Source organism: Trichosurus vulpecula, chromosome 9, assembly GCF_011100635.1.
Source record: "Trichosurus vulpecula isolate mTriVul1 chromosome 9, mTriVul1.pri, whole genome shotgun sequence".
Taxonomy (NCBI): Eukaryota; Metazoa; Chordata; class Mammalia; order Diprotodontia; family Phalangeridae; genus Trichosurus; species Trichosurus vulpecula.
This window is the reverse complement of record NC_050581.1, coordinates 81590259-81615579: the sequence shown is the minus strand read 5'-3', so window position 1 is coordinate 81615579 and position 25321 is coordinate 81590259. Positions and strand designations below refer to the sequence as shown.

At 42.4% G+C, this 25321-nt stretch overlaps 1 protein-coding gene across 1 annotated transcript in view; it reads left to right on the top strand.

Annotated features, from left to right (window-relative positions):
• Nucleotides 1–13961: 13961 nt before the first annotated feature.
• The window catches only part of HS3ST4 (heparan sulfate-glucosamine 3-sulfotransferase 4), a 441509-nt gene continuing 430149 nt past the window's right edge, over nucleotides 13962–25321 (top strand). Inside the window, exon 1 of the mRNA XM_036738925.1 lies at nucleotides 13962–14707. Coding sequence (XP_036594820.1) covers nucleotides 13962–14707 — 746 coding nt within the window. The remainder of the gene's footprint in view (nucleotides 14708–25321) is intronic.

The window sequence follows — 25321 nt, the reverse complement described above, 5'->3', positions numbered from 1 at the left end:
GGGCATGTTGAATTTAAGGTGCTGGTGGAAAACCCATGTGGAGATATTCTATAGGGCACTGCAAACATGGGACTGTAGTTAATAAAAGAATCTAGGCTTGAAGATATAAATCTGTGTGTTATCTGTATAGAGGTGGTAGCTGGAGGAGCAAGAGTGAAGGTTACCAAGTACATAGAGAGAAAGGAGAGGAGGGTGGAATAGGCATAATCTTTGGGAAGCATTCATCTTATATTTTCTATATTCTAAAGTCTTTTCCAGCTCTGACATTATATTTTCTAGGTTCCATTGTCTCTTTCAGATCAAACATTTTATGATTCTCAGTAAAATGAGAGTTAATGTTGTGTCTTTTGTGTGTACATGTATATAGCATAAAAATATATGATATAATAGAAGCCTCCCAGAAATCTTAGTAAAATTTTAAGTTTTAATAGGTATATATATCATATGTATGTTTAATTCTGAATATATGAATTCAACAAATATCTGAACAACAGAAGGGGGATTATTGAGTTCAGAGCTCAGTTTAGAGGTATACCCTAGCCCCAAGTACTGCACTCTCTAAATCTACTTATGCCTTTACTTCCCTAATTATTACATGTGAAAAGTTGCTCCGCTAGTTGCAAGGGTAATGATTATAATAGATGGCATAGATTAAAAAATAAGCAATATTTTCAGGTGAACTGATTTCCCAAGGGTCCTGTGGGCATCCTCCCATTAGCTAATATCTCCATAAGCACTTTGAAAATAAATAGCCTGCCTGGAGTGTGGGGAGGGAGGAGTTTGATTGCTGCAGCTCCCAAGTGGTGAGGATCTCCCAAGAGGAGAAGAGTCTGAATCATAGTTTTGAACTTTGACCCTCCCAATAAATAAACCAAAACCCCCTTTGCCAAATTAGCTTCACATCTGAAAAGAGCAGGTCCTGGATTGATTTGTTTATTTTCTAAGATTAACACATAGCAGTATTTATATTGAATTTTAGATTAAATGATTTTTAAAAGCCTTTAAAAAAATCTTTTTTTTTTATCAGGTCAAAAAATTTCTTGCCTCTGAAATATCAACATTGGCACCAGGATGACCAGGCCTTACAAGTGTTTCTCTTCTCCATTTATTCCCCTCTATGCTAGCCCTTTTGCCACCACCCTAGGCCAAGCCATCACTGCCAACATCCTCCCAACAGATCTTTGTACCACCACTCCCTGGTCATTCCCTTCCCTCATTAACACATACTTCAATCCACCCCTTTAATCCTGCCATTCTAAATTTCCATAGATCTGGTCATATCATGCCTCAGCTCAGAAATCTATAAGAGTTTTACAGAGTTGTTAGGAGAACCAAATGAGATAATAGATTCAAATTAATTTGTAAACCTTCATAAACATCAACTATCATTAGTATTATCATTACCTACTGAGTGAAATTTCAACTTCTTTGCCTTGGCACTCAAGGCCCTTCATCCAGAAAACCTCTCCATTCTAATCGGGTTCCATATTGCTGCCCACCATGCCCCAGGCAAACTCATCTGCCCAGGCATTCTCATTCCAGTCAGGGTTCCTTCCACTGTATCATGATGACTCCCAGGAACACCCAACAGGTCATGGGTATGACTTCAGGTCAACATGATTCAACTTGAGCACCTGCTATTGATAAGGCACCATGCCCAGTGCTCAGGGCAGCAAAAGGAAGGAGAAATAGTGCCTCCCCTCCTGGGACTTAGAGTCTAGAAGGGGAGATAAGACCTTCAGACAGGATTACAAAACAAGGTGGATTGTGAAGTTCTATAAGAAGGGTATGATAATCATGGAGTGCAGGTGTGGTGGTGGTGGGGCATCCAAAGCAGGGTAAATTCAGTTGTGAAATGGCATTTGAGCTGGGTGTTACAACATCCTGCCAATATTCCTGTGGTCCAAACAGAGCCAATCCAAGGGAATATTACAAGTAGAAGGCTTCCATGACTCTACTTCTTCCCATCTCTCACTCCTCATAGGGAACTCCTCTTCCCTTCCAGCAAAACCCACTCTCAGGAATGAATCTGATAGCAGTCATTAATACTTTTGGGGGGGGCGGGGATTGTAGGAGGAAATATCTTTTTTCCCCCTACTGGAACTGAAAAATTTGTTGTCTTGAAGATAGAGTCCTGGGTTCAGCTATCAATTCTGAAAGTGTCAATGTTTATTAGCTATGTGACACTTACTAGCTGTGACCTCCTGTGTAACTCACCCTCTAAATTTCATTTTCCTCTTTTATGCAATGGAGATAGTAACACTTGTTCCACTTTCCATACGGAGCTGTGAGTAAAGCTCTCTGTAAACCACAAAACATTATAGAAATGCCATCTACTTTTAATTAATGGGAGCTATTGGGCCTAGCAGGCCAGTGTATGTAATCCCAGCAGCTGGGGAGGCTGAGGTTGGTGGATCTCTTTAGCTTAGGAGTTCTGAGGGTGGGCTAAGCTGATTGGGTGCCTGTACTAAATTCTGAATAAATATGGTAATCCCCAGGAATGGAGGTGACTAGGTTCCTTAAGGTGGGGCAAACCAGTTGTATTAGGAGGGCAGAGTTTATAATCTCAAAGAGGATCATAAACATGTCTGAAATGTTCGGAACCGCCGGATATAAGAAACTCTCAAAGTAGAAGGCAGAAGAATCAAAACATTTATTTAGGCTCCACAGTAACCAACCCATGAACCAGCAACCCCATTTTGATATATTGATCAAAAGCTTCCAGGCCCAATAAGTACGCCTTGAAAGAGTAACCAGGAGGCTACAGAGAAGCATGATTGCGTAAAGCAAAATCATGTTTCCCCCTCTATGGTAATAAGATTACCCACTGGACTGAAGTCTTTGTTCAGCTTCCTCCCGTAGGTCAGCTCTGCTACTGGCAGCTCCTGCTTCAGCTGTGGCTGTGGCTGTAACTGTAGCTGTAACTGTCGCTGTAACTGTCGCTGTAACTGTCGCTGTAACTGTCTCTGGCTCCAACCGGAAAAGGAAAAGAAGATCTTCAAGCTGTCCTCTCCCCTCTTATAGAGTTTTTGACATCATCAAGCACCGCCTGAACGACCAGGGCCAATTGGTTCTTGACTTGGCCCCTCCCCCTAGCGTAGCCGTTAACACCTCCCCTCAGCCAGCCCCATGACTCATCACACAGGAAGTTGTCTGCTTCCTGGAATGCTCTTTGGGCTTCCTGCCCCGGAAGAGCAAGCCACAGTGTCCAGAGGCTCAATGAGGTAAGCTGAGTCATTCAAAGAAAACAAAGGCCATTCTGGCTACACCAGTCCACATCAGAAATGGAATAAGTCAAATCTCCTATGCCTCCAGAATAGAATTGATCTTAGAGTAGCTCCTGTGTTTCTAGCCTGAGCCAGACAGGAAGATCCAGTGTAAAAACAAATAAACAAACAAAAATTAAGAGCTACCGAAGAATTTTCAGTTATTAGGGGGTGGGAATATATTTTAGAGGCAACTCTGTCAGGGACCCTAAAATTCATTCCCTAAGGCAAGTCTAATATCAAAATGAATATAGATATTTAACTAGAATTGCACAGAAATATTCATTTGAGCCTAGACTGGAAAATTAATTGAATTGTGTAAAGAAAGCAACTGTGTAGATCCAAATATTGCCACATGGGACAAGATCAGAATTCACAGAATTACAGAATAGTCGTCTCAGTGATGGAAGGGTTCTCAGTGTCCACTGAGTCCAGTCCACATTGCACAAAAATCCTCACTATAACATCCCCAACAAGTGATCATTCAAGTTCTGCTGCATTCCAATTGATTTGTAAATCTGCATAAACATCAAATATTGCTTGCTGAATAAAATTTAAAGTCCTTTGCCTGGCATTCAAGGCCTAGTGAGAAAGAAGGTACCATTTCCTAACATAGCCTACTATATTTCTAGAAAGCTCTAATTGTTAGGGAGTCTTTCTTTCTATCAGGTGCAAAATTGCATTTCTGCACTTTCTACCTATTGATTCTAGTTCTGACTTCTGAGGCCAAGCAGGACATGTCCTGGTTCTATTCACTGCTATGCATACGCCTCTGGGAAAATAGCTTCAACCCTAAAACACTCAGTTTTTTATCTGTAAAATAGTGGTGGTGGGAATGGAGGATGGGTTAGATAAGCTTGAAAGTTTATACCAGCCTGAAATCTTCTATTCTCTGACCCAAATGAACAAAGACAAAAAGTCCAGTCCTTCTTTCATAGGAAAACCCTTCAAATACTTGAAAATACCTCTTCTGTTTTCCTTCCTGCTCTGCTTCAAGAAGCTATAGCAGGCACAGTAGCCAGACCCTGGTAAAACCATCTCAGCAGAAGGCTAAACCAGGTTGAGGATAACCAGAAGGCCTCAAACCCGTTGGCAAATTAGGGGGATGTCTATCCCAAGCATGTAAAGACTTCCCCAGGCAGAATGGGCAGATAAGAACAATTTGTTCCAATGGCTATTAGGCCATTGTACAGGGCTAGGGCAGAATAGGAACGTGACCTGTGAAAACTTGAGCATGACCCTGAGCCATCCTGGCACTATGCCTTCTTTGTTCCGTTTCTATATAATACCTTAACAGGCCTGGGGTTGGTGTGGGGATCCATGTTGTTACTTTGTCCTGATGCCACCCAGGATGAGTAGTCTCTTGTGAGTAAACACTCTTAAATAATCCAACCAACGTAATTAATCCTAATAAAATCTATTAATAACCAACCTGGTATAAGTCTCTCTTCTTTTGGTACCTCTAGAGGTCATGCCTCCCTACAATTGGCATAATTAGGGCTTCTACCCCTTTATAGCCATGAAGGCAGATAAAGCAGGCACTGTGAGGTGCTTAGAGATGGGTCAGACATCAAAGATGCCAAGGTCATCCACTGCATCCTGGGCAATCACTAGTTGTCTTGACTTTTGTCTTGCCAATGGACTTTGGTGACTCTGGAGAAGAGAATGAGGCTGATGACTGTGCAACTCTACCTCACTTAAATCCAATTCATGAGCAAGTGCAGATATCACCCTGTGATGTCATTGGTCCTCCTTGAAAATGAATGGTGAACAATAACAACATCTAAGCTAAACATCTTCAGTTCTAATGATCAGCTCATATGGAATTGTCTCAACTTCCCTTGCCATCCTGGTTATTCTTCTTGGATATGCTCCAGTTTGGCACTGACCTTACTAAAATGAGGTCTCAAGAACAGAACAGAAAACATCATTTGTGGCCTGATCATGGCATAGCATAGTAGAACTAAAAGTCACTTGGTCCTGTATGTATACCATGACTCTCTTAATGCAGTCTATGATCATATTGGATTGTCTGGATGACATGTCCCATTGATCTTGTAACACACTGAAACCTCCAGATCATTTTCATATGAACTATACATTTTCTGTCCTGTACTTGTGAATTTATTCCTTTTGAATTTAATCTCACTACCTTCAACCCATCATTTTAGCTTGATGAAATCCTGAATCCTGCATCTAGAATCCTAATGGTCTTCCAATGCCCTTCTGAGAATTTTCTTGAACCATTAAACCCATTTACCAACCCAGCTGGTAAAAGATATATTGTAGTTGTGTGTATTACACCCATTTACATCACTTTTTAATCTACTCACATCTCACCAAAGAAACAATAAGGATAGCCTAAAATTTAGCATGAAGAGAATCAAAGTACCCCAGGGAAGATAGCCACTGATTCAAAAGCAGAGAAAGGAAATATTGTTTATTCATTCAACAAATATTTCATGAGTGTCTGGCATATGCAAGGCCCTTTGCTCGGGCTATGAATGACACAGAGCTAAAGAAGACATAACCCCTGCCCTTAAGGAGCTTATAGCTTTGTAGTCAAGTCAACAAGCATTTTAAAAATACTTACAATGTGCCAAGCTTCTGTGCTAAGCATGAAGAATTCAAATAGAAGCAGAAAGAAAGATAGTCCTTGTCTTCAAGAAAATTACATTCTAAAGGGGGAAGACACGTAAAAGGGAGCTGAAAAGGGACAGGTAGGGAAAAATGGAGGTACCAAAGTGGGGGACATTGTAGAGAAAATCTGAGAGAGCGAGGAGTATAGCCTGGAAAAGAATGAAGACATGGCTAAACTGAGCTTTCTCCTTAAAATGGAGGCTCTGAGAGGAACCATCTAATCAGAGGGAGAGGCTACAGGGCAGAGGGTATTTCCAGTGTGTGAAGGCCAGGAATAGAGGGAGTTTCCAGGGCAAAGAGATCTCTGGGGGGCATTGGGCATTGTAGAGGAAGTCCGTCGGAATCAGGAGTAAAGCCTGGAGAGGAATGGAGACATGACTGGCCTGGACCTTTTCCTTAAAATAAAGATTCTGAGAGGAACCAGCCAACCAGAGGGAGAGGTGGGAGGATTGAAGGGTATTTATAGTATGTGAAGTCCAGGAATAGAGTGAGCTTCCAGGGTCAAGAGGTAGTAGATGAGGGGGCAGAGCCAAGATGGAGGCAGGGACTTGCCTAAGCTCTCCCTCAAATCCCTTCAAAGACCTGTAAAAAATAGCTCTGAACAAATTCTAAAGCTGCAGAACCCACAAAATAGCAGAGGGAAACAGGTCTCCATCCCAGGAGAGCCTGGATGGTTGCCGGGAAGGGTCTATTGCATGGTACTGAGAGCAGAAGGCAGCCCAGTATGGGCCATTCCAGGACAGACCAGACCCTGAGTCAGCCAGCTGGAATAGGCCTTGGGGCCTTGAAACAGTGATCTGTGGCAGTTACCAGACTTCTCAACCCACAAACGCCAAAAAGTAGGTTAGTTGGAAACTGCGGGATTGAGCTCAGAGTGGTCTGGCCACCAGTTTTGGGGGTGGAGGAAGTGGTGCCACAGTGGCTGTAGCAGCAGCAGGAAGCTCCTGAGGTTGCTCCCAGAGCTCCAGCATTAGCTGCTTCCCAAGTCCCTGGCTCACAGGGTGGGAGGAATCTAGCAGTGGATCAGAGCAGGAGTACAAAGAGTGCTTTGTGGGCACAAAGGCAGATTCTCTTGCTGTGCCCTGCACGGATCTGTAATGCGGTCCTGGTTGGTGGTTCTTGGGGGAGGAGGAGCGCTGTGGTGACAGAGCCTGGGGTGATGGTGGAGTAGAAATAGCTCCGAAAACAGCAGTGCTTGGACCCTAAAGCTTGGAACAAAGTACTCTCTGCTCTACAAGCAGTGATATCCTGACAAAAAGCTCAAGGGTCAAGTAGTTGGCTGGGAACATGAACAGGCAGCGAAAATGAACTCAGACTCAAACTCAAACTCTAGATCCCTTTCTTGGTGACAAAGATCTAAACATACAGCCAGAAGAAGTCAACAAAGTCAAATAGCCTACATCAAAAGCCTCCAAGAAAAATACGAATTGGGCTCAGGTCATAGAAGAGCTCAAAAAGCATTTGGAAAAGCAAGTAAGAGACGTAGAGGAAAAATTGGGATGAGAAATGAGGGTGATGCAAGAAAACCATGAAAAACAAGTCAATGACTTGCTAAAGGAGACCCAAAAAAATACTGAAGAAAATAACACCTTAAAGAATATACTAACGCAAATGTCAAAAGAGCTCCAAAAAGCCAATGAGGAGAAGAATGCCTTGAAAGGCAGAATTAGCCAAATGGAAAAGGAGGTCCAAAAGACCACTGAAGAAAATGCCACCTTAAAAATTAGTTTGGAGCAAGTGGAAGCTAGTGACTTTATGAGAAATCAAGATATTATAAAACAGAACCAAAGGGATGAAAAAATGGAAGACAATGTTAAATATCTCATTGGAAAAACCAGTGGCCTGGAGAATAAATCCAGGAGAGATAATTTAAAAATTATTGGACTATCTGAAATCCATGATCAAAAAAAGATCCTAGACATCATCTTTCAAGAAATTATCAAGGAAAACTGCCCTGATATTCTAGAACCAGAGGGTAAAATAGAAATTGAAAGAATCCACAGATCGCCTCCTCAAAAAGATCCCAAAAAGAAAACTCCTAGGAATATTGTGGCCAAATTCCAGCATTTCCAGGTCAAGGAGAAAATACTGCATACAGCCAGAAAGAAACAATTTGAATATTATGGAAATACAATCAGAATAATACAAGATCTAGCAGCTTCTACATTAAGGGATCGAAGGGCTTGGAATATGATATTCCAGAGGTCAATGGAGCTAGGATTAAAACCAAGAATCACCTACCCAGCAAAACTGAGAATAATGCTCCAAGGCAAGATATGGATTTTCAATAAAATAGAGGACTTTCAAGCTTTCTCAATGAAAAGACCAGCAGCTGTATAGAAAATTTGACTTTCAAATACAAAAATCAAGAGAAGCATGAAAAGGTAAACAAGAAAGAGAATTCATATGGGACTTAATAAAGTTGAACTGTTATGTTTACATTCCTACATGGAAAGATGATGTGCGTAATTCATGAGACCTTTCTCAGTATTAGGGAAGTAGAAGGGAATATAGACAGAGGGCACAGGATGAGTTGAATATGAAGGGATGATATCTAAAAAATGAAATAAATTTAAGGGATGAGAGAGGAATATATTGAGAGAGGGAGAAAGGGAGAGATAGAATGGGGTAAATTATCTCACACAGAAGTGGCAAGAAAAAGCAGTTCTGTTGGAAGGGAAGAGGGGGCAGATGAGGCGGAATGAGTGAATCTTACTCTCATCGGATTCAACTTGAGGAGGGAATAACATACACACTCAGTTGAGTAACTTACTCCACAGGAAAGTGAGGGGAAGGGGATTAAAAAAAGGGGGGGATGATAGAAGGGAATGCGGATAAGGGGAGGAGGTAATCAAAAGCAAATACCTTTGAAAAGGGACGGGGTCAAGGCAGAAAATTGAATAAAGGGGGACAGGATAGGATGGAAGGAAATATAGTTAGTCTTTCACAACATGAGCATTGTGGATGTGTTTCACATAATGATGCGTGTGTGATCTATGTTGAATTGCTTGCCTTCCTAGGGAGGGTGGGTGGGAAGGGAAGAGGGGAGAGAATTTGGAACTCAAAGTTTTAAAAGCAGATGCTTAAAAAAAGTTGGTTTTTTTCCATGCAGCTGGGAAACAGGTTATATAGGGAATGGGGCATAGAAATCTATCCTGCCCTACAAGAAAGTAAAGAGAAAGGGGATGGGGGGAGTGGGGTGAAAGAGGGGAGGGCTGACTGGGGAAATGAGGCAATTAGAATATATGCTATCTTGGAATGGGGGGGAAGGTAGAAATGGAGAGAAAATTTATAACTCAAAATCTTGGGGAAATCAATGTTGAAAACTAAAATATTAAATAAAATAAAACCTTAGAAATGGAGCTAGTAGATGATACATGATAGGTGATGGCTGATGGGATGATAACAAGGAAGACAATTGAACTATAACAATGAAACCCATTTGTACAGGTTTCCAAAGTCCTTTCTTTATACTAGCTTTGAAAGGGAGGTGACAAAAAAGCCTGTTTTATAGATAAAGAAACAAAAAGGGACAGAGGTTAAGGGACTTGACTATACTTACTTCAGTGCTTCAAGGATCCATATTTTCATTGGATTGGGCAGCTCCTTCTGAGATATATATCACAAACCCTCTAAGACATAACAGATGGTCTTTGAGAGTTGCTGTGGCTTCCATATTTATAGCTCTATAGCTAACCTTGTGACAGATATCACTGAACTTTGCTAGGCTGGTCACAGCCAAATTCTGACAAAATCCAATGAACAAAGTCCAGTTGCTAGCCATGTGTTAGCCAGGACTATTGGCTGTACTCTTCTAGTGTGGAGTATGGAAAAGCCTGACAGAGCTCAGCCACAGATAGCCAACTCTTTGCAGGAGTCAGAGTCACTTATATATTACAGTGAGGCATTAAAGGAAGAAGTTAGTGGAAACACATATGTACAGTACAGTTCCTACAAAGTAGAAGGGTTGAGATTTGATTCTAGGTCTCTATGACTAATCCTAGCATTCTTTTCTCTGTAAATATATGTACTTCAAAGTAGAATTCATTAAATATCACATAAGGGATAAAACTAAGTACTAGACCAACGCAGGCACCAGCAGTCATCATTTTGACCTGGGATGATCATGGAGGAAGTAACATTTCACCCTGACCATGAAAGATTGGTTTAATTTCCCTAAACAACAATCATGGGGCTGGTGGTGAACATTCCATGCAGAGGGAATTGAACCCAGTAAAGATGTGGAGGCAAGAAAATACAATGAGCTTTCAGGGAAGGGTCCAGAGTTCGATTTTGTTGTAGCATGAAGTACATGAAGGAAAGGACTGCAGAAAGGTAGTTGCAGAAGGAAGTTAGGACCAGATTATGGTGGGCTTTGAGTACCAGGCTCAGGAATCTGGGCTTTAATTTGGAGGCAAATTGTTAAGGACTTTAGAGCAAGGAAGTCATATGATTTGAGTTGTTCTCTAGGAAGGAGAAATGATATCGGCCAGAGACGAAGAGGCAGTGATGAGAGCATGAACCAGGATGGTGGCAGTTTCCATTCTAAAAGGATCTTGCCAGTTCCTGGCTCCATCTGGAACCCCCCAATTAAGATGGTTCATTTCTCTTTCCTTTTGTCCTCTATCAGCCTCTCATCAGTTGTAGGTATTGCAAGAACATTTCTGTCAGGCATAGTTGGCCTTAAATATAAAAAGAGTAGATGCCAAAGAGCATCCTTTACCCACTTCCACTGTACTTTTTCTTCCAAGTACATTACAGCTCATCCATCATGGTGCCTGAAATTCTACCATTAGAAATTTATTCTTGAATAAGTGAAGGATTTGCCTTCAAGCTTCTTTTAAAGCTGATAAAAAAGGTTATTTATATTGCATTATGATTTTATTTTCCAATTCAGTTCAATTTAATACAATGAACTTCTTAAGCCCCTCTCCCTGTTTGAGGGAGGACATATATAATTCCTGCCCTTATAAAGCTTACAATCTAATAGAAGATGCATATATAGGTAGTTATAAACACAATAATTCATGAAAAAATGAATTATATTGCAAAATAAAGTTTTCCTGAAATCCAAGAGAAAGATTATTATGGACAGGGTAGATGAGAGAAAACTGTCGGGAGGTGGCATTTGAGTTGGACTTTAGTGAATAGGTAGGAATTTAATTCCAAAGAAGGGGAGAAAGAGTAAATTTCAGGTATAGAAAGAAATGTGAGGAAAGGCATGGGGGTGGGAAAGCATAAGGAGTATTTGGGGAGCTGAGAGTTGTCCAGGTTGGCTGGAACATAAAGTAAATATAAAGAAGGCATAGTATGAGATAAGGTTAGACAAGTAAGGTCTTATAATATCATCGAGAGTCACAGTTAAAAGCAACTACTTATTTTTATGTAGGATTAAGGTTTACAAAGCACTCAAAGGCATTTGAAATGTACTCAGTAGGGAATAAAAATAGGTAGGTGGTGTAGTAGATAGAATGCTGGACTTGGAGTGAGGAAGACCTGAATTCAATTCCCACTTCTGTCTCAGGGCATCTAGAAATCCAACATGCTAGGTGTGAATAGAGGAGGAATATGGAAAAATAGGATATACTATCAGGTGGGAAAACGTACAGAAGGAAGGTGGAAGGGAAGCAAAGTCAGATTTCATTTCATTCACAATTTTGCAAGAGGCCTTTTCCACCCCTTCTTCATCCCAGGCCCCACTGCTAGTGCCTTCCTTCTGAGGTTAGCCCCATTTACCTTGTATATATTTTGTATGCACATAGTTTGCAGTTGTATCACCCCATTAGATTGTAAGTTCCTTCACTGCAGGGACTGCCCCCCCCCCACCTTTCTTTGCATCTCCAGTGCTTACCACATTGTCTCAACTTCCTTTGCCTTGCAATCAGATGATTCTAATGTCTTAGGTGCATGACTAGGCACAGGGCTGGGTAGAAGAGGGGCCAGCCTGTGCTGTTGCCAACTCAAATTGGCCCCTTAACATTAACGTTACTGTAATGCAGTTGTGTGGTGTTTGAAAAAGAATCCCTAGTTACAGGAAATGATTTACAGGACACCAGACTCTGCATTTCAGAGGTCTCCAGTGTACCATAAAAAATATATTATAAAGGAATAATCTTTATCTGAACTGAAGCTGCAGAGAAAGAACACATGTCCAGCTGAGAGCAGCATTGAGCTTTTGTTCACTATGGGAAAAGTCCACGTTCTTCATCTTATTTGATTAACATTTTTTTCCTTGGCACCAGGTATCTAGTTAATATTTAGACACTATATACATTTTTCTTTCAACTGTTGGACCTATTATATGATCAAACAAAGCTGGAGATGCCAGCTGCATTACCATGTTCGGCAAAAGGCAGCCCCACGAAGTACCCAGGCTCAGCTGGCTTTTGAAAGGGGCTTCGAAGGAGGCCACTCTCCCCTGGAGAGCCAGACTGATGGGCAAATTGTGAGTTCCCTTTCCATAAAGCTACCACAGGGAGCCCCCACCCCAAGAAGGTGATCCTACCAGGGGTTTTCACCGTTACTCTTCACCTCCCTCTGTTTCCCTCTAGTTCCTCAGAAAGAAGAAAGAAAAGAGAATTGTTCTTGTTTCCAGCCGACTCTCCATTCTGATGATCCTTTCTCTCCTAGTAAAGGTCGGTGGCCCTAGAGCGTGGTCTCTCTAGGACAAGAGTATTGGGTACAGGCTAACTATATTGTAATTGGTCTTTTAATGTTTATCCTTGTGTTTTCTAGGGATGTGAATCAACTCACAGTGTATCTAAAAAGCCAGTTAATAAGCTGCTTCATAACACGGTTCAACGGTAGTATCCTTTAGATTCCTAGTAATGGGGGAGGAAAACATAAACCACCTGTAGCTAGCCTAGGTATTCCTAGGGAGGTGAAGAACCAGCAGGTTCCCTCTCTCATGAGAATACCGGGCCAGCAAAATTGCACACAGCCCAGGGCCAGGGGCAATTTGCGGGGAAGCACTGTGTGAAGTCTTCATCCTTCAAGGCTGGAGGTGGGGTGAGGAGAAGAGAGCAATGAGTGCTAAGGAAGGCTAGTTTGAGAATAGAAACGAGGAAGGAAGCAGGGGGGAAATCAGGCTAGGAAACACATGTCAACGCAATGGAGAGAAATCCCTTAGGGGTGCGGTCCGGGAGGAATGGGGGGAGAGCCCAAGCCAGAGAGCCCCCTGGCGAGAAGAGACCGAATCCCTAACGCGCCCTCGCTAAGCTCCTTGGCCCGCGTGGCACGGGTTGGGGCCCCGTGCGATCCCCGTGTGCGCCCTGGGGACCTGGCGACATAGCAAGGGAAGGACAGGGTACCGAGAGCTACAGGCATCCAGACTGGCGAAGAATAGGGCGGGGAAGAGAGACCCTAGTGCCGCCTCAGGTGAGGGCGCTCAAGGCACGCCCCCTCCCCACCCGGTGCATCCGTCCCTGCCCTATTCCCGGCGCGCGTTCAGCTTTCTTCTCCTCCTTCCCGGGGGTGCGCGTGATCCGCCCCCCAAGCCTCCCAGTGGCGGGCGGGCGCGCGCCCTGCCCCCCTCTTCCCCTCCCTTCCCTGCTCCTCTCCCGGCAGAAAGTTAGCAGCGGGGAAGGAACTCGGGGCTGCAACAGTGTGAGGCGGCGGCGGCAGAGACAGCGGCTGCTGTAGAGGTAGCGGCGGCGGAGGGAGCGACTGAGGGGAGGAGGAGGACACCGAGCTGGAGACGGAGGCTGGAGCAGGTGCCACCGGCAGCGCAGGGAGTTTCGCGCGCCCCCCTCAGTCCCCTTCCCAGCGGCTGAGGGGGGGTGGTGGGGGAAGCCCGGGGCCAACAGCCGGGCTCTGGGGGCAGCGTCGGGAGGGCCATGCGGCGGGGCTCCCCCCAAGTGCAGCGGGACAGCGGCGGCGGCTGGAGGAGCAGCCGGGGCCGGGGGCGCATCGGCGTCTCTCCATGCAACCCGGGCGGCTCGGCGGCGGCGGCGGGGGCGGCGGCTGAAATCATGTCCGGGCAGCGCCGGGGGCTGCTGCTGCCGCCGCCGTTGCTGCTACCGCCGCCGCCGCCACTGCCGCGAGCGGGGAACCGCGATGGCCCAGTGGCCCGCGCCGCCGCCGCCGCCGCCCACTGCCTCCTCTAAGGGGCCCCCGGCGCGCAAGCTGCTCTTCATGTGCACCCTGTCTCTGTCCGTCACCTACCTGTGCTACAGCCTCATGAGCTGCTACAGTTCTCTGCAGTTCCCGCTGGCGCTGCAGGAGCCTCCCGGCGCCGGGGAGCCCTCGGGCGGCCCCCCTCCCAGCCCGCCGCTGCTGCCCTCCCTCCTGCCTCCCCGTGTCCAGCTCGGCCCCTCGCGCCCGCCGCCGCCGCCGTCGCTGCCGTCCCTGGGAGCGCTGGCCAACGCCAGCCGGAGGGAGCCACCGGACTCTCCCCAGGCCCCCGGGGACAACTGGGGACTGGGGAGTAGCGGCGGAGAGGGGGCAGCCAACCGGGACGCCTGGATCCGGACCCCCCTGGCCCCCACCGAGATGATCACGGGGCAGAGCGGGCTCTTCGAGAGGGACGCCCATGAGTCCAGCACCACGGACGAGGAGCTGAGCGGCCGGAGGGGGGGCAATAGTACCAGTGGAGGCGGAGGGGAAAAGGGGGGCCCTGGCCCTGGCACCACTACTCCGGACTACGGAGAGAAGAAGCTACCGCAGGCACTGATCATCGGGGTGAAGAAAGGAGGGACCCGGGCTCTGCTGGAGGCGATCCGAGTGCACCCAGACGTGCGGGCAGTGGGCGTGGAGCCGCACTTCTTCGACAGGAACTACGAGAAAGGGCTGGAGTGGTACAGGTAGGGCTAGGGGTACTGGCAAGGGCAGGGTGAGACGGGGCGGGACTGTAGAAGCAAAGGAAGCCTGCTGACAAGGTGATGGGGAGAATGTAGGGAGAGAAAACAGCCCCTTCTCTGTCTAAAGAGCAGTCATCAACTTAAGGACTCGCCCCCTTTCCAGGAGCCCAAGAAATGTGGTTCCTTAACCTCAGTTAAGGAGCAGCTTCAACCCCACTGGGGTTGCCCTAGAGATGGGGTTCTGGGTAATCCCACCTCCGGAGAATTAGGGATCGCTTAGTTTTGCTGCGAGGTGAGGAGAGCTCCACTCGCATCTCGGCTTTAATTCTCCGAGGGTCAGGGCTGTGAAAAGCACGGGCAGAGCCCGGGGGCTGTGGTTACCAGCCTGGCTAGTGCTGGAACTGTATTGCCTCCGGAGCCAGTCCTGCCCGGTTCCTATCGCCTCTGTGGACAGCAGGTGTCTCTGAAACCAAGGCCCCCTTGCCCTTGGCTTTCCCTTCCTTTCCCTTTTCAGTGTTTAGTGACAAAGCCATATTGTGGAATAGAGCTTAAAAGACTGGAAAAGCAGAAGGGTTTCCAGATTCATTGGGATCTTTCGAAAATTTCCCCAGACACACAGGCACCTGAGTTAAGGGAAGGCACAACTCAAGGTTTTTAGGTCGATTGGAAATAGAAAAGATGCCACTGAAAATACTGTATACTTCTGGATTTCTGTTGTTAAAGACCCAAGATGTTTTCACCCCCCAGAGCCATTCCCTGTCGTCTTCTTGTGCAGAAAAACGCTATATTTATTTTGCGTTGGGGTGCACCAATTTCTGAATGGCAGCATGTTACCTATGAGCTTTTATGCCATGCACCTGTGCCCTTTCATGGGCTCCTTTCCAACAGATGGAAGCCTGTGTTATATGAGACTCCATATAAATTACTTTCTGCTGGTATCAGCCAATGATGAGATAGATAAGAGAAGATGAGAAAGTTAAGTTCAGGTAAAATAAATTAATAATCCCTTCTTTATTATTGCTGATACCATTCAAAAGAACATCTTCTATTATAGAAACCAAGGAGGAAAATAACCTTTTTCTTTGTTGCATTCTTCTTACCCTGTAAACCAGAGATCTGAATGGCTGGCTCCAATTCTGTTACATTTCTATAATTAATTACAATTGTCAAATACAAACACAGGCTTGTCTGCTAAGGGGATGCGATCTTTTTAAAGAAGCAATAAGTGAATAAGGAACATTTATTTCTTGACAGGTAGCTTTGGTGTTTTTATAGGCATTTGTCCCAGGTACTTAACCCAACTTAAATTATGGATTGTGAAAGTTAGTTTTTTTTCTAAAGATACAACCAAACTTCAGAAATATATGATAAATATGTCTGAATTGTGATCGATTTATTCCACTTTTGAAAATATGCTGCACGTTTTAAAAACTTGTGAGGGGTACATTGATGTGCAAACATTCTGGTACATTAAACTGAAACAGCAAATGTGTCTGTTAATGTCTTGTCAGTTTCAACAGAGAGAACTAATTGGAATATTTTAGGAGGCTTCAAACATCCCATTCCTATCAAAACATAAAACAGCAAACTCCTAATTTAACTGGGAGGGGGACAGTATTTACTACATTTAGAAGCTGTGGCTTCCAGAATGTGATGGTCATTAAGAAGACATTAAGATGATTAGCCAGATATCAGCCAAAGAAGTAACTGCCATGATGGCTGACCCTTGGAAGTTAGGGATGTTTGAATGAACTACCAGTTGGTTCTGGAGATGGCTGGTTTCTTCTTGACATTGTTTCATTCTTCTGCTATATAGAGGATGGTTACCTTTCTTTTCATTTTTCTCATACTACCCCAGCTGCAGTTTAAAACAAGGCACCTTTGGGGGGATCTTTGGTATTTTGGAAGCTGGGTGTATATATGTATGTAGACAAATTTTGGTCCAGGGAATGTTTTGTGATCGCTCCAGGGAACTTAAACCAAGGCAAATGACCAGTTGGGGGAAAGAAAAACAAAGGCCAAATCTTTCCATATACATGTTACTGTGCAGAAACCTGGAAAAGGGAAGTGAGTGTGTTGTTGTGTCTGCAGAGAATGTACTGGTTTGAGAAGCAAGTTTAGAAGTGTGAAGGAAGACCTGTAAGTAATCTGGTTTGGAGTTGTTCAAGACGGATTGTGCTATATGTGACAGGATTTTTCTACTTTTTCCCAGGCCCACACCATGGGAAAAAGGTGAGTTGTTACTTCTGGCTTCCTGGCATACTATTAGGATTCTTTTGAATTGTCCTGATGCATAGCTTCTTCTCCTTGGTATTGTTGGGGGAATGGTCATGTTGCAACAACAGAGTAAGGCCTGCATAAATCTTTGTTGACCATGTTGTATCTCTGGTGCCTAGTAGGATGTCTTTTACACATAGGCCTGAAGATGGGTTATGAATATTGGTGATTGACAGCTCTGAAATTGATACTCCTTTATACCTAATATGGGCTTACTCACAACATAGCCTCCTAATATTCCTGTTCTTAGTGAAGAAGGGGCACTTTAGACATGCTATATGCCTTTCCTCTGTTAGCCCATTCAAATTCTGTAATTCCTTTCCTTTCTCCATATACCTGGAGCTTTTTGACATGGAAGTTGATGGTGTTAAGCCTTTTCAGAGAGGGATTCCCAAATCTGGCATCTCTATGCAGAATCTGATGGTGAATTTTCCTTTAACTCCTCCCACTGATTCTTCCTCCATTTCTGTGTAGTGGATGATAATAGGAAAGGGAACAGAGGGGCTTCATTCTCATCTTGGCAGACAAAGAAACTGAGGCCCAGAGAGAAAAGGAAGTCTTCAGGGAAACCAGGAATAGAAATTGTGGCTTATGATTTCCAGTCTGGTTCACTAATCTATTAGGTTGTGGTATTTATAGTAAATGTAATGGTTTCTTTGCTTGCACCTCTTATCCTTTTGGAATCTTACAGCACCATTTACCTAATTAGAGAGCCACCTAATTATAGGTTGAGTTCCCCCTCCCCTCCCCTCTCTGTTTTTATGTTTTTCTTCTATCACCTGTTAATTCTGTGGAGTGTTTCTTGTTTTTGTATTTCAGAAAGGGTAAGCAGGACACATTAATGGTTGATCTCTGGAACTGAGTATTTTTTTCTTCATACCCAGCTGATCAGCCCTACTATTTTTTTTTCTCAGGATCATTCTCTCCTATTGTTTTCTATTATGTTGTTAATTTCATGCATTTTTTTGAAAATTATAGAGCTGAAAGGGAAGGACTTTAGAAACTCTGCTGTATAATGCTAATATGGAAAGTGGCATTTTTAGTCTAATCTTTTCATTTCATTGAGGAGAAAACTAAAACCCATTGAGGGCAAGTATCTTTCTCAAGCTCATTTAGCTAGTCAATGGCAGAACTGTGACTGGATTCAGTTCTCTTGATGCTAGGGCCAGTGTTTTTTCCATTACCCTCTGTTGCTTTAGCATTGTATGAGGGGATGGTAGACTGCTGAGTTATGTAACAGTCTTAGAACAACAGAGAAGTGCCCTGAGTTCAAAAACAACCTCTGATACTACCTTTGTGATCTTGGGCAAGTCATCTTACTGGGTTTCAGTGTCCTCATCTCTCAAATGAGGGGATTGGACTGGAAATCCTTGGAGGTCCCTTACAGCACCGGTGTTAACTAGAAATGGAGCTCTGCAGGTCACATTTTGACCTGGAAAATCACAAATTAACATCATCTATGTTGTGTTTTATATTTTATTTATTTTGTTTAAGATTTCCCAATTGCATTTTCATCTGATTCAGTCTATACATGGGAGTTTTTTTGGGCCACCTGCCATGAATTTGATACCTCTACCTCAGAGTACCAGAGCTATGATCCCATGTAATAATTTTTCTTGGATTGACACAGCTCAAGGACTTTTCATAAAGATGCATTAAAAACAAACAGAAATGATAAAGCCTAAATCTTTCAACACAGACCTTTGCTTCTGGCTTCTAGAAGTTGGAATGTGGACTTTCTTTTTGGTTCTGGGAACAGATGGGGGCACAAATGAACAACAAGGAAGGAATATCTGTTGTGAATAAGGCTATCCTGTTGCTCCTTTCCCCAAACTGCACCATAACTACTGTTTCTCTGCTTTTCTTTGGCTTCCACTCAGTTACTGAATGATAGGAAATGATGATAGATGGTTCAGGTAGGGGTCAGACCATAACAGCCCTTTCAGTTCTAGGGTTAGACAAACCAATGAGTCACTCTAAGTCATTTTCACTGTCAGTAGCTCACACCTAAATCCAACTGACTGTGAGAAGGCTGGCTTTAGAAACATCCAAATCAATCATAATATCATAAAATCATGGCATTTTGGAGGTTTTGATCCTGATGCTGTCATTAACTATCCAGCCAGTATGGTGTAATGGAAAAAAATGTTTACTTAGGAGTCAGCCTGGATTTGAATCCTTCCTCTGATATTATTACTTCTGTGGCTAGGGACAAGTCATCTTACTTCTCTGGGCCTTGGTGCCTTCATCTGTAAAGTGGGGGTATTATTTAGCTCATAGTATCACTAAGAAAGCTCTTTGGAAGTATTAAAGCCCTATAAGGGCTGTGGGGATGTGAATTTTTAAATTTTTTGATCTTACACCAGTGACTTCATGGGATTCTCCCAGGAGTTCTTAGTGTGCATCACAGGGTTTTTCTTCTGTTCTTATTGCTCCTAAGAAGAATCTTTGTTTTTGAGAAACAAAGGCAGGCCCAGAACTTTCCTGCACAAGCTCTCCAAGCACGGTGGCAGGAGTGTGGCAGTTTATGGACTCTTTATGTCCTAAGTGGTGTGGTAGAAAAATTAGGATTCTCCTTCAGTGCCTCCATGTCTCAAGGATATGGCCACCAGAGGTCCCCCATTCTATGTGCATAGAGAGGCAGTATGCTGTGGTGTTAAAAACTTGGGAATTCCAATTGACCGCCCTAGCTCTATTATTAGCCTTGAGCAAATAATTTCCCCCTCTTTTATAGGTAACCCCAGTCCCAATGGGCTTTGGGGCTGGGCTTGCATTTATATTGAGAAGGCTGCATTGGATGATCCTTTAGATGTCTCTGTCCCTGACAGGCAGGGGTTCTCCTAAAATTTTTAGGATTGTAGGTCTCAATTTTCTTTTCTCTAAAATGAAAAGTTGGGGTCTGCATGATCATTGTGGCCCTATATCACTCTATATTTTATTATCCTAGATTCATAGAATGCAGACATTAGAGATCATCTAGTCCAGGGGTGGGGAACCTGTGGCCTTGAGGCCACACGTGGACCTCTAGGTCCCCAAATGCAGTCCTTTGACTGAATCCAAACTTCACGCAACAAAGGAGAAGTTTGGATTCAGTCAAAGGACTACACTTGAGGACCTAGAGGGCCACACGTGGCCTCAAGGCCCCAGGTTCCTCGCCCCTGATCTAGTCCAACCCCTTAATCTTACAGGTAAGGAAACTGAGGTATAGAGAGGTTACATGACTTGCCCAGGATCCCATAGCTAGTAAGTGTCTGGCATGACTTGAACTCAGGTCTTCCTGATTCTCAGTTCAGTTCCCTATCCACTATGCCAAGCTGTCTAAGATTAAATGCAAAAGTCCATATCTATGTTAAAAAAAAACAACTTCACAAGTACAGGATGGGACAGAAGTGGTTCGATAGTAGTGCTTGGAACAAAGAGATCTATATGAGTTCCAACTGGTTGGTGTCCTTTGCAAAATGTGGCACTGACAACAGTTCCCAGTATTCCATATGGAATCTGATCAGGGACAGCAGTGTCAGATATTATGCCAAAAATGTAGCCTAAGATAGCAGTCAAGTGAAGGGCTCAGACTCAAAGGCTTATGAGGTCCTTTCTTGCTCCAATCTACTGTCTTATGAATTTCTTCTTATTAGATGTAACTCATCATTCCAAACTGTTTAGATCTTTTTTGGACCCCAGTTCTATCTGATGCATTAGCTAGCCATTCCAGCATTTTGTCATCCACAAATCTGATAAACATTCAAGTCATTGGTAAAAATGCTGAACAGTACAGGACTGAGGACAGAGCCCTGTTTAAACACTTTAAAATGATTCTAGAAAGTGGCAGGTACGGTGACATCTCTCCCCTTGCCAGAGTTGTGGTTTATGTATGTTATTTTTATTTCACTACTCTAATATGTTTTCTTACATTTACGTGGAGATTTTACAAATAGCAGTAGAATGAAGAGGCATTCCCAAGATATTATTGCAACCAAAAAAACCCTTAATGTCATCAGGAGCAACATGGCAGCAGAAAAACAAAGAGAAGCCATTTTTCATTTGAAGTCATGCATGTGAGAAATTTTTTTACTGATCTCATTAATCACAAGTAGTCATTGTTCACAACACTAAAATAACTTATTCTATAAAATATTGTCTTGGGGTGGTGGAAGGAACACTGGACTGGATGTCAGGGGACCTGAGTTCTATCCTGGCTCTGCCTGTAAGTAGCTTGAATGACCTTGGGCAAATCACTTCCTTCTTTAACACAAGGTTGTTGGAGCTGAATAACATAAAAGATCCCCAAATACTGTAATTCTGTGATAACCTCCAGTATAAGAAGTATAGGTTTCTAAAATAGTTACATTGGCACTAAAAGCCATTGAAGAGAAAGTTACAATATGTTTCTCATTTTAAGACAGTCCTGTATTTCAAGAATATGTTTGAATGGGTGATTTTAAAACCTGAAGCAGTTTTAAAATAGCTCTCTAGAGAAAAACCAGAACTGGATTTCAGAATTTGCTCTCTTGTAACATTATCAGGTCTTGGGAAAGATTTAAATTTCTCCAGGTAAATCCAAACAGATGGATTGTTTTAGGAGAGCCGTGGGGAGGTTTAGGCTCAATCTCTTGCATTTTCTTGATCATCAGAAGTGTTACTAGTCTGGCTCAGATGCATTTGGAATTCCAAAGACATGTTTATCCTCTAGTTTTTCTACAGAAATGATCTTATATTTGAGACTCTGATGTTGTTCATGGAAACACTAAAAGTTCCATATCTTGTGATCTGATTGTACTCAACAGTATTTTTTTTAATCACTCAGACATCATGGTGGTGGTGTTTTTTTTATTAAATGAAACATGCATTTAAATGTAAGTAGGAGAAATATTTTAAATGAAAAAAAGATTCTTTGGGTCATACTCTAGAAAGTTTCCAAGATTTCACTTTTGTCTAATAGATAATATATCTTATGGATTTATAAACTACTTCTTTGGCAGAGATTGACTTAATTCTTTGGTTTCTGTAGCATAACAAAATCCTCCAAAGATCTTGGGAATTTCGGCACAAAATTATAGTCACCAAGAAATCATTGCATAGCTGTTACTTCAAAGAATATGACTTTTTCTTTCCCTGTAACCCCATTTCCAACTGTTAACTTATCATTCAAGGGCTAGTTCAAATGCTTTACTCCATGAATCTTTCCTTAATTCTTCTAGCTAAAATCTGATCTCATAGTTCTTAATATTCATTTATATACTTATATTCTAATTTGTATAATCTTCTGAGTATATTTTGTTGTACTACTCGACTATAAGTGTTTTGAGGGCATAGACTCTCATCAATTATCACAATACGTTGCACAATTATTTCAAATTAGATATCCTGGAGATATCTAAAACTGAATTCATCATCTTTCCTCCCAAATCCTTCCCTCCTTCATACTTTTCCTATTTTGGTCCTAAGCACCTTCATTCCAGTCTTGCAGGTTTGTAACATTGGCTTTAACTTCAGCTCTTCACTCCTTTAACCCCATATGGCCAATTTATTGACAAATCTTAGTTTCTACTTTCACATTTCTCACATGTGAACCCTTCTTGCCAGTCACAGAGATATCACCTTAGGTCAGGCCCTTACCACCCCGGCCTTGATTATTGTTACAACCTCCTAATTGGTAAACTGATGCCAAAGTTTTTCCTTAAGTGAAGATCTAACCGTGTGCCTCCTCTGCTCAACCAACATTAGTGGCTTTCTATTATAGCCTCTAATCTGTAAACTGTTAGTTTTGAAAACCCTGTATAAGCAGGCCCCAGTCTGTTGTCCCAGCCTCATTAGATATTAACCTCTTGCCTGTACTCTGTGAAGTAGCCAGACTGATCTTTCTTCTGTTCCTCACACATGACCCTACAAGTCTTGTCTCCATGTCTGTACGTTGGCTGTCCTACTTGCATGGAATGCTTTTCCTTTTCACCTCAGTCTCATAAAGGTGCTAGCATCACGTTTTGCATGTGGCCTTTCCTTATCCCTCCAATTGCTAGTTTTCTCAATCCCAAACTACTTTGAATTTAACTATTTCGTATATACGGTTATCGCTTCCACATCACAGGGGTTAGAAGCATGGCATCTCTGTGATCTGGAAAATCCACATAAAATTTTTTGGCCCTCCCTTTGTACCAGAAAAGAAGTCTGAATTATGATATTAAAGGATATAATATGTTGATATTTACAATATTATATATATATTTTATACATTTCTGAATTTTTAAACTTTTTCTGTGTGGTCTACTGGCCTTCAGTGTTGTCTGTGGCTTCTGCAAAATTCTCCCCAAATTCCCATTTCATTTCTTATGCTGACCCACCATGTATCAAAACCACAATGGGGAACATCCCAATGTGGAAGGGATAACTGTATTTATATTTATTCCCTGTATATCTATTCTGTATATATTTATATATGTATTTTTTTGCCTACACCATTGGGATGTAAGCTCCATTTGAGTGAGGGTTATTTCTTTGTACTTGTTCTCCTAACAATTCTACAATGTGTAGGATGTAGTAGATACTTAATGCTTATTGATTAATTTAATAAAAATATTTGTTGAATAAATAAATACAATTGTTTTGTGCGTTTTTATATCACGAGTTAGGATAACTTTCTCTTTAAGCTATGTGATCCTAGATAAGTCTTTTCCTTTCTCGTCCCTTTAGCTTCTTTGTCCATCAAATGGAGGAAGTTTCTTGTTTGATCTGAAACTCTGTGAGCCTCTTCCAGCTCTGACATCTATGGTTCCATGATTCTTTATTGGGATTCTGAAATACACATAAGAACATAAGAAGTTATACATTAAAGCAAGCCATCTGTCTATACTTCCACATCTATCCATCCATTGTGATATTTACCAATAATGGCACCAAAGCACATTTTGAATAAAAATTCATTTACCTTTCATGATGCTTATCTTTAATATGTAATTTCCTACTGTCTTTTCCTACTGTCTTTACTAACTTTGCCCCATTCATGAATTTACTTTTACCCTTCTTTCAATGCATAAGCTTGTAGGTTTTTTATTTTCTTTCGTAACATGACTAATATGGAAATATGTTTTGTATGATTGTACTTGTATAACCTATATCAAATTGTTGACCATCTTAGGGAGAGGGGTGGGAAGAACGAATGGAGAGAATTTCAAACTCAATATAAGAAATGAATATTAAAAATTGTTTTTATGTGTAATTGGGGAAAATATTATTCAGAAAATGAAGGAAAATAAAAAAATGAATGCACAAGCAAGTCTATATTTTTTCTGTCTCACAAGTTCCATAAGTTTCTCATTTGCTCCCTAAGACATCTTATTTACTCATAATTATCTGCATTCTTATCCTTCCCTGTGTCACATCTAAAATGGATTGTACGAGTCACAATGATTCAAATATCTACATCCTGGACTACTGCTGCCCTCAGTAGCTTAGAAATTCTGCACTCAGTGTTGATCGGTTCTCTCTCGGGAGTGGTTAGCATTTTTTCATCGTAAATCCTTTGGAATTGTCTTGGATTATTGTATTGATAAGAGTAACTAAGTTTTTCATGGTGATCATTGTTACAATATTGCTCTTACCATGTACAATGTTCTGATTCTGCTCACTTCACTTTGCATCAGTTCACATAAGTCTGCCAGGGTTTTTTTTTGAAATCAGCCTGTTTGTCACTTCTTGTCACCCAATAGTATTCCATCATAATCATATAGCGTAACTTGTTTAGCCATTCCCCAATTGATGGGGCGTCCCTTCAATTTCCAACTCTTTGCCTCCATAAAAAGAGCTGCTATAAATATATCAACATGATCTTGATTTCTGACATTCCCCTGAAACTCCTATCCTTCTACCTCTTCCACTGTATCACTCCTAAATCTATTCTTCATTTCACCATGACCTTCAGTTCTTCCACTCTTTCTCCTATTCTGTCAGTAATATTTTGTCCTCACTGTCTTCGTTTCATTGTCTTGACTCTTAACTTGACTCCAACTGGTTTACTTATACACAGCCCTCTTCCTTGAATCCCCTTTTCTTTGTCCTATTCCTGCTCATGCTTTGCCAAACCCCAACCCTTAGGGTACTCCCTCATCATTTATTTCTCTGTTTCTACTCTTGTCCTGCTGACCACTACTGGAGAAAGTTACATAATTATACCAACTTGGTCCACTACAAATTTATGCTATATAATCTCAACTGGACTCTTACTTTTGTTTTGCATTTCTTTTATTTTACCCTGATTCACTAGTCCCTTCTCCACAGTAGCTGTTCTAAATCTTCTCATCTTTTCTTATACCCTTTCCTTCCCAGCAGAGGATCTCACTTCTCACT